General features: G+C 28.8%; 1 protein-coding gene across 1 annotated transcript; it reads right to left on the reverse strand.

Annotated features, from left to right (window-relative positions):
* Positions 1–1,541: 1,541 nt before the first annotated feature.
* Positions 1,542–3,900, reverse strand: UMAMIT33 (nodulin MtN21 /EamA-like transporter family protein). Its single transcript, XM_020375749.3, has 7 exons — positions 3,596–3,900; positions 3,426–3,494; positions 3,218–3,334; positions 2,832–3,060; positions 2,355–2,513; positions 2,116–2,264; positions 1,542–2,016 (listed from the first exon to the last, which is right to left on the reverse strand). The coding sequence occupies exons 1-7, from the start codon at positions 3,775–3,777 to the stop codon at positions 1,821–1,823; spliced, it is 1,101 nt and encodes a 366-aa protein (XP_020231338.1). The 5' UTR covers positions 3,778–3,900; the 3' UTR covers positions 1,542–1,820.
* Between the last annotated feature and the right edge of the window lie 6,408 nt (positions 3,901–10,308).

Consider the following 10,308-nt stretch of genomic DNA (forward strand, 5'->3'; position numbering starts at 1 on the left):
CAATGGTAAACACCTAGTAACCCAACCGTGGTATCAAAGTTGATGGTTTAATATAGAGTATTTGACAATGAAAGGCGGTTGATTTAAGTGGGGGATTCCTTATGTCAAAAGTTTTCCTGACGGTATGAATGTCAAGTTGCATGTCCCATTCATGTGATGAGTTATTGGTTAGGCGGTGGTTGTTGTTGATGTGAGTTATGTAAAAATTGTAATGGTGGTGCAAGTATTTGGAGCTTATGACGATGATGACTAAGCTCGAACGATTATTAACAATGGAAGGTGATAAATCTATGTCAAGATCCTTTATGTTGAAAGTCTTCTTAGAAGTGTGGAGGTCAAGCATCATGTCCCATTGATGTGAGCTAGGTTAGGTGACAATTGTCCTTGATTTAAGTTATGTAAAATTTATAATGACAAAGTAAGTATCTAAAGCTTATGGCAATGATGACTAAGCTTGGATGAGTATTTAGTAATGGAAGACGTTGGACTTAAGTGTAAGATCTCTTGTATCAGAAGTCTTTATGGCAATGTGAGGTCATGTGGCATGTTCCGTTGATGCGAGTTAGGCAAACTAGGTTAGGTGGTGGGTGTCATTGATCTAAGTTGTAAACGACAGTTATGGGTGCTCATACCAAATCAATTCAAACAAAAATCACAAATCAATTCAAAAAATTAGAAATTGATGAAAAACCACAAATTATCAGTTTGGTTTAGTTTTTAAATTTTCAAAATCACGCAGTTTGGTTTGGTTTTTAGATTGGAATGTGAAAGTGTTCCAAACCAAAACAAACCACATTTATATATATATATATATATATATATATATATATATATATATATATTCAAATACATAGTGCATGTATACAAAATTGACACATAACACAAAATATGTTCTTATAAAATTGTAAGTTTATATAAGATGTTTCTCTCTCTAAATATGCGTGATAATATTAGAATGTATTTTATAAAATTGTAAGCACTAAATTGAATTTTAAAATAAAAAAAATTATGAATTTATTAAATAAATATATATACTATATAATTTTGCGAATCCAAATAAATTTTAAATGATAATAAATAGTTAGTTAAAAATCATCTTTTATACAAATATCTTGAATTTGTTTTTATAACCTTACGTTTAAAAAGTCTTTTTTAACAGTAAGTGAAATAATTTGTGAAACTTTAAGAAAATTTAACACAGGCTTGTGTAATTTTTCTCTGCACAATTTTATCTTTATCTGCTTATATAAGATGTTTTCAAAATAAATAAGAGGTTTCACTTTGCACTATTAATTTTGGCGCAAAAGAAGGATATCTCCTGTATTTTGATAGTTAAAGATTAGTTTATTTTAAGACTTCAGAAATTAATTAACGAAGTGAAATTTTATTTCTCCCAAAAGAAAAAGTTTTCTCAATAGGTTATTGATAATCGAAAATTTAAGTGGTTTTCAATATAATATACTGAAAATATATAAAACGCAAACGTGAAAATACGAATGCAACACTCCTAATTTTCCCAGCATAATCGGAATAAACGGAGGTAAGGAAATAGAAATTAATTCTTATTTTTTCTCCTAACGACATACTAGAAATTTTCATTACAAAAAAAAAAAATATTATCACTTTTACATAATTACCATTAATCCAGGCCCAGAGCTTGAATTTATTTTCACATTCTCTTCGTTAGAAATTTTGGTGAAAGAGATTAAGCCAAGTTTGTTTAAGCTGCCACTTGTTCTAGCTGTTTCGACCCGTTTGATGAATTCTGAAACGATCAAAATTTTATTTCACCAAAACTTCTATTTGTTTAGTGATAATGGCTACACCTTGTTCTCCGCTTCTGCTACATTTTCAGACTTCTCTGACAGAAGAGGTTCTTCCAAATCTATCTTACTACTTATCTCATCATTTTGCAAGTTTGATTGGGGTGTCTCTTGTTTATACTCCTCAAACTCCTTGGCTTTACCCCAAAGAACAATATATAAACCAGCAATAACTCCAACAGCCCCTATCAAACTGAAAATGAATTTGCATGTTATTAGGCCATACATATAATGATATAATTATACTGTTCGAGTTTCTTGATGAACAAAGTATAGCGTATTAGTGTATTACCTTCCAACGTATATCTCTTCCTTTAGGAAGGTTGCACTTATCAAAGCAGTGATGACTGTGGCCAAAGGATTGAACATGGCACAGTACAAGGGTCCTCTTTCTGAGATGCACCAGGATTGAATTAGGAAGCTAACCGCTATTCCGATTCCCTGTTTCATAAAATAATAAAATAATACAAGTTGCTAACGGTGTTGGTACTATGACACAACAAATAATTACTGAGTGGCTTTGTGACTTACTGCGTATAAAGAACATGAAATTTGTAGGGGTGAGGGTAAAATCCATGCTTGAAGATTAGGCTCAGAAAGCAGTGCAATTATGGCTGATTGGAGTGTTGAAAAGAGACACATCCAAAAGGTTGATAATAAATGGTCTGGGCAAGATGAAGCAATTGGTACCTGTTGAGTTGAAGTCCAGTCAGATGTCCACCGATGCAGAAAGGAATCATTCAAGAATATTCTGGATTTTATAAAACAAACCGTACACTATGTTTTTAAAAGGAATTATTGCACGGTCTTCATCATCTACTGTTCACCATCCCAATCAATCTTCATGCCATATATAGCCAAGGTTTTCAATTTATAAAGAGTTATCATATCCAATTACGTATTATTTGAGATTAGTCAAGACTATGGTGATATTCTTTTAAGTGTACTAAATTAAATGATGTCATGAAAAATGAAATATATAATAATAACAACATGGTTTTTATTTACCTGAAGGATCATCCAACATGACCAAAAAATACTACTTGCTAAGAGCAACAGACAACCCAGAAGCCAGTCGTCACCTCCAGTGCCAGTGAGGTGTATAGAAGGAAGAAACTCCATGTGTAACAGCTTCTGTCCTTTGACCAAAGCCATGGTTAAGGCTCCACTGACGCAACAAATTGTCCCTAATATTTTTGCCACGCTTCTTAAGCTTCGTACATCTATTTTCTCAAATCTAATTTAATTTTAAGAAAACACTAAACACATCAGTAAAAGCATTTGATTTACTGTGAAACTGTTAATTAGTTAAATTCTATTTTAGCTCAAGGATTCGTGATTTAAATCTTTTTTTTCTTTTGTATTACTTATACGTGTATTCTTAGAGCCCTTACCCAACAATTGTTGCAATTACAAACGTTAACGCGGGTATTAGATTACTCATTGCCGTGGCTGCAGTTGAAGATGAATAATATAATCCTCTAAAATATGCATTCTGATTTGCTGTGACTCTGCCAAAAAAAAAAAAAGTTTAAGTTTTTAGTTTTAATTTTTTGGCATAAAATGAACATGTGACAAGTGATTTTGCCAAATTGTACTCACCCAACAAGGGCTGTGACAAACATCAAAGTGAAGCTCCTGAATCCCAATGAATTCTTCATTGATTGTCTCCTGTATGTGAGTGAATAAAAAACAAGCATGTATGTGAGTGAGCAAGTGAATAAAAATTATAGCTAGGAGAATACGAAAGGAAGAAGTGGTCTGATAATTACCTCGTAGAAGAGAGAAACATAGGTGCCAAAGCCAAAGTGGCTATGCCATGCCTGTACACTACAAAGACCGTTGTACTCAATCCATCTAACAGAGCGGCTCTTGTGAAGATGGCAAGAGCTGCATAATGAATTTGCAAAACTATCATAACCAATAGAGGAAGATGCCTCGCTAAACCACCCATTTTTTTTAGATGGAGAGAAAGAGAAGCTGAATGGATATATTTATAGTAAGGCAAGTTTAATTTGTACACCACTTTTCTCTAATGTTATCATTGTTTAGAGAGAAATTATTAAATTAGAAATGTGTGACACAAGCATGAATAACCTAATATTTTTTTTTCGCAGATATCTTCTTTCTTATAGAAATGTTTATACTTGAGGCATTGTCTGAGATTAAATCTAACCACTTAGGTCCACGTTATTATGGGGGCTAACCTTCTTATAGACCGATGGTATGCAACAAGATATAAAAAAAATGAATTTAAAAGATTGTTTTTTAAAATATAAGTAAGAATTGAATAATTTATTTTTGTTATATAAAGGCAAGTTAAAATCAAATTTATATCATTAATTATCGAAAAAATTGTATCTGAAAACTTATTGATAATCTGAAAGTTATTTTCTACCATACATACCATATCTAATAAAGACAAACGTGAAAGATTGATACTTGAATTACTACCATTAAAACACTCAAAGAACGGAACAACTTTTAGCCTCCAAAACATACAATATATATATATATATATAGTGGACAAAATAAACAAATTAATGAAGAGGGACACATCCACGTTGGTGAATAGGTATCCAAGATAAGGTTATGGTTTTTAGGATACGCGGAGATCGGGGATCATGGAGAGACGAAATACACCTATACACGTTAGAAAAAAGAAAAAAGAAAAAGAAGCGAAGCTTCTAGTAAGACAGCAATAATTTGTAATGCATGATGCTGAATTATTTAGTTTTAGGCAGCCTTAGAAATTAGAATGGCATTTATTAATACGTAAAATGTTAGGTGAATAATGCCAATTGCCATATGGCACAAGCGACAAAGTCCAATCAGTCTCATAAAGATTAAAGAAGATAGGATGTCCACGGCAGTGTTGGCCAAGTCAAAAATTATTGGACAGACAGTCTCATATACATCTTAAGAGTTCATGTTAATCTTTTATTCATATTTTTCAATTCAATAATCATTTTGTTTTCAATTATATTTCGTTTTCAGTGTTTGTCTTTTCCTTAAGCGGTGGCAGTTTTTAGCGTACTACTCAATCAAATTCAGTCTGAAACTAAGAAAATTAACAACAAATAATATAAAAAGGATAATAGGGGATATACTCATATCAGAATGACAGAATCAGCTTGGTTTTGATGTAGTGGATATTGGATAGTAATAAAGAAGTCCCTCAGTTTGTATTGTATGGTAACAACCAGAGATAAGTGAGAGGAAATTACCGCGAAGATTCCACTCACTTGGGTTGTCATGAATATTCATAGAAAACTATATCTTTACAATTTTTATACAGCGACATGTATAATAAAATAAGATAAAAAGTGAAAAGTGAATCATTAATTATTAGTATGTATAAACCACTCATATAATAAAGAAAGATGAAAAGTGAAAAGAGAAACATCAGATGCGACACCATTAATTGATGTAATGAAAAAAATATTACAAGAGGTTATATATAAAACATGTCAAACTCGAAGGCACAATTGATGTTACATGTTCATGACACATGAGATGTCAGACAGAAAATAGTGACCAGTTGTTCACGGGTAAGTCTTAGGCTTAGCAACCAAAAGCTTGCACATGCCAAAGTGTTGTTGGTTTGTAACATAGACGAGAACTACCGGTAGTTTCAGCTGGTCTTGTGCTGCATTAAGTAAAGGAATAAAATGCATTATTGCAGCACTTTTAATAGCACAACCAAAGTGATTCCAACCTTTGTCTCGTTATATCCACCATCATTTCATCATTGCCCCAGCGAAATTTTTTATATTGTACAATCCTTTCACCGTGGAATAAATTAAAAACACTTCTCTGCATCTTTTCTCTCGCACATGTATACAAAATAATATCAACATTTTTAAATAAGGAAAAGATCATAGTACACCAACGTCACTTTTGCCAAATAGTATATCTTTATTAACTTTCGATTAAAACCTAATTTGATCGATTCTACAATTATAACTTTATATTATTATATATTTTTGTTATATTTTATTAAAATTAAATAATAATAAGAAATTAATTAAATTATTCATATTTTAAGTATACTTTAAAAATAAACTTGAGTGTAATCTATCGTGATAGGCGGTACACGATGAATCATATTTATTTTTAATATATACACTTAGATCTTAATGTTCTACCAAATCTAATATATAATGTCCTTTTCACCCCAAGCTTTTTTTATTTTTTTTATTTTCTTTTCCTTTTTCTACTTTCATTTTCTCTCGTCCTCCTCCTCCATTTTCAGTCTTCCATATTAAGTAACAATTGCTCTTCTCCCTCCGTGGCCCCTCCTCCTCCTTTCCACAACTCCTTCTCTCAAAGTTGAACACTAACAATAGAATCAGATGAAGGCAACAGACTTGATGGTAGACACACCATGGCAGGGTCATAAAGCTTTGGCCGCTGAGTTTTTAGGAAAATGATAATATGTGAAAAGACCATATATAATCCCAAGTACCTCTTTAATCTATCGGTGTGAAATTATGGATCACCCTAATTTTTCTCTATTTAAAAAATATATATTACATATTTTAACCATATGAATGAGGTTTTAAATAATTTTATATTAATATAAAAATTTGTATAAATAATGTAAAAAAAAGAAAAGTAATTTAACGAAAAATTTTAAAAATAATTATTTTAAGTTATTGAATGGTGTAATAATTATAAAAAATACATAAATGTAATTTTATCTCCTCTTTAAAATAAAGATGTAATTATCTTTAAACTTTTCTAAGTCTTATTTCTTAAATGTAAAGAAAGAATTAATAAAGTAAGATGATTTTCTTTTCTTTTCTTTTATATGTTCTGTCAAATAAGGAAAGGATTTTGTTTAAAAAAATGTCATCTTCTTTACTCCTCTATCCTCTTCTTTTTCATTTAAACCATAACAATATGTAAGATTTTTATAGGATAAATTTATTTATGAATATTTATAGAAAAAAAAACTATAATATATTAAACTTTTGTCTAATCTAAAATCAACTAATATATCTTGACATTTAAACAAGTTAGTGAATTTTTTATATATGAAATTTAAGTTGATTTTACTTAAAATAAATAACTCAAATTATTTTTATAAATATTTATTGAAAAAATTATTCAAACAAACATACGTGCATAGTTGTCAAAACTTAACCAGCTAGAATCAATTTGGTGGCCGATCCGTTTACTTAAAAAAAAACTGGTAGATTTTTGAACCGATCAAACAAGTATATGGTGATAACTAGTCCAAACTTGGTGTAGAAATTGGGTTGAACCACTACTGTTTAATTTTTTTTTTTGACAGATTTTTAAATTATATTTAAATTTATTTATAATTTTTTGTAATAAATAAAAACATATTTGATAAAGATTATAAATTTGAATATATTATTTTATCATTTTTTAATAAATTTTTGTAAAAAATAATTTAGTCTTTTATATTAATTTATAATTTTTTATATCTTGATATTTTTCAATTTTATTGTATGTTAATCTCACATTCTTTTTTTATTCTAGATGTAAATTTATTATTGTTAATGGACCTTATTGTATTTTATTAAATTTAAATTTAAAATTAAATATTATATTTGAACTTTTACGATCACTTTGAATATTAAAATTTATTCCAATTTTTAATGTTGAGAAATGATGATATTATATTCATTTAATATTATTTAGATATTATTATTATTATTTTATTAATACTAGTTTGACTACTATTTAACTACAATTAAACAATTGAATTGATCAAGATTAAACTTTAATCTATCATTTTGATCAATTTAATGATCAGTCCAATTTTAAAATCATAGTAAAAGTAAACATTCTTCTTAATGGTAATTCCTTTTACTAAATTAATAAACACATTAATTCAAATAAAAAACAATCCCTTTTATTGAACTAAATCAAATGATAATTGTCAAAATTATTGTCATCTTAATTAATAGTTTAATTGTGATATAAAATAATTTCTTAAGGGTCAAAACTTGAGCAAAATTGGTATAAAATTTTTAAGTTTTACATCAACTTGAAAGGTTTCTGTTTAGGAGAAGTTGTTAAAAGATTAATCTCATCCTCATATTAACCGAGTTACAAGTAAAACATTGTAACATAACAACTTGAAATTGAGATTGTTTTGAGATGAAGGACTGACTTTAGAAAATCCTAGTTGTAGTCCAAAACTTAAAACACTCAAAGATTGTAATCTATTTGTCTTTATCCTAAAATGAGGATTTTATACTTAATTGTTGTGTCTTTATAAGCTCCAAAAATTTTGAGATTTTATGGGAATTTATTCTTTATTGAATACCATATTTTGGTGCTTAATCATTGTGTTTAATGACTAAATTTTGTGCCAAATATAGGTCTCGGATCAAATAAATGTTGAGTAGTTTTACAAGTAGGGGTACTCGATTAGACTTTCTTAGCAAAAGGTTAGTAGAGTACACTTACTTACCAACTCAAATATAAAAAATAACATAGAGACTAAATTGGAGTACTCTCTCGTACCGACCCTCTTGACAAAAGGCTAGGTGGGTACACTTACCCAACAAGTTTGAGTGTCAAAAGCATGAAGAATCTAGTTGTTTGATTTGCTCGATCAGTTGTAGGTTTGAATATTACATTTGTTATGAAAGTTTTGGTCGTGTAGAAAATGTAGTTCGTATTTTTAACATACAAGGGTAGTCACCTATCATAAACTTAATATAATTTGTGACAAAGTTGGTTCCAAAGAGAAATTTCAAATGATTGTTACAATTTTTTTAATAGATTTTTTTAAGTAGATATTAACAAATAGATTTCCACCGTAGATATTTTTGAGTAGATTTTTCTAAGTAAATATTACCAAGTAAATTTTAATATAGATATTATTGCGTAGACTTCTGAGTAGATTTTTTCAGGTAAATATGAGTAGATTTTTAGTTGAGCATATTTTTATATCGAATAGATTTTGAATAGATTTTAAACTAAGTAGATGCCAAGTAGAACAGTTTTACATGTAGGGATACTCGACTAGACCCTTCAACAAAAAGTTAGGAGGCTATAGACATATGCATGACAAAATCATTCCAACCATAATAAGATTGACTTAACCATTTTAGACTAACTTATACGATAAGATTAACCTAATCATATATGTTAATTTTACTTTGTCATATCTTAAATAGTAACTAGACAATTTTGCATGACGCAAAATATTATGCGATACATTATATAACAATTTGTTTATATAAAATATTTTTTTTCTCTTACACAGTATTACGGAGATTATAAATAGGGATTCACATCACAAGTTTTCTCACACTTTCTCGTAGGGATTCATAAGGTCCCTTTACTCATTCTTTTATTAATGATTAAAAATTTGAGTGTTTGTAAGTGATTTCCAACATGACACTCCATTTACCTCGATGCTTTTGTACAAAGTCCTCATTTCAGGTAGCTTCGTATTCTTCATTTAAACATATTGGAATCCACTATTGATGACTCCCTTAACCACCACCACCGCCGATGTACCATCGACGACTTCCTATGTTTCATCTCGTGGTCTTATCCTACAAACTCATGCTTGCCAAACCTCCTAGAAAGTCCTCATTTCAGGTAGCTTCGTATTCTTCATTTAAACATATTGGAATCCACTATTGATGACTCCCTTAACTACCACCACCGTCGATGTACCATTGGCGACTTCCTATGTTTCATCTCATGGTCTTACCTTACAAACTCATACTTGCCAAACCTCCTAGATGTGTACCAAATCACGATTCATTCCATTTGTGGATAAAAGAAACGGAAATTATGAAAGTAATATCGAGATTAATCACGTTTTCAATTAAAAAATACTAAAAAAGTTCTACTGATTTCAGATTTTGCCTTGTTCTTAACCTTTTCTCGCTATCCTATAAGGGAGTTGCTACGGTACCATCAAAGATTGAGGGGTTTCAATATATTCTTCTATGTAAACTCATAAAAGATCTAAAAAATAATAATTTAATTATAAAATGAATAATCTAAATTATATTTATAAAATGACAAGTAAGATAAAATTATAAAGATTAAAATTATAAGATTTCAATAATGTTATAAAACATTAAAAAAGAAAAGAATTAATAAATAGTAGAAATAAAAAATTATTAAAATTATAATATAGAAATTTAAAAATTTAAGACAAAAAGACAAAAATATACTTAAAAAATTATTAAAATTAAAATATAAAAATTTTAAGTGAAAAGACAAAAATATACTTAAAAAAATTATTAAAATTAAACTATTTAAATATATAATAATATTATTACAAATAAAATTAGAATATATAAAATAAAAATAAAATGACTAAATAATTTAAAAATTGAAAGAATAAAATATTATTTAAATAAATTATTAAAAATATAAAATATAAAATAAAATTGTAATTACAACTGTACTGATACCCTCTCAAATAACATGGGTACTATAGAATTTATCATCCTATAAAACTTGCTATCCACCCATC

The sequence above is a fragment of the Cajanus cajan genome, chromosome 5 (genome assembly GCF_000230855.2).
Source record: "Cajanus cajan strain Asha chromosome 5, NIPB_CcT2T_4, whole genome shotgun sequence".
In the NCBI taxonomy this organism is placed as follows: domain Eukaryota; kingdom Viridiplantae; phylum Streptophyta; class Magnoliopsida; order Fabales; family Fabaceae; genus Cajanus; species Cajanus cajan.

What these genes read in the sequence shown, in the direction of transcription:
- UMAMIT33 (XM_020375749.3), bottom strand. Translation starts at nt 3,777, where the DNA reads ATGGGTGGTTTAGCGAGGCATCTTCCTCTATTGGTTATGATAGTTTTG. An exon ending in TTTGTCACAGCCCTTGTTGG is followed by an intron (nt 3,335 to 3,425) that starts GTGAGTACAATT and finishes TTTTTTTGGCAG; the next exon opens with AGTCACAGCAAATCAGAATG. An exon ending in GAAGAGATATACGTTGGAAG is followed by an intron (nt 2,017 to 2,115) that starts GTAATACACTAA and finishes ATTCATTTTCAG; the next exon opens with TTTGATAGGGGCTGTTGGAG.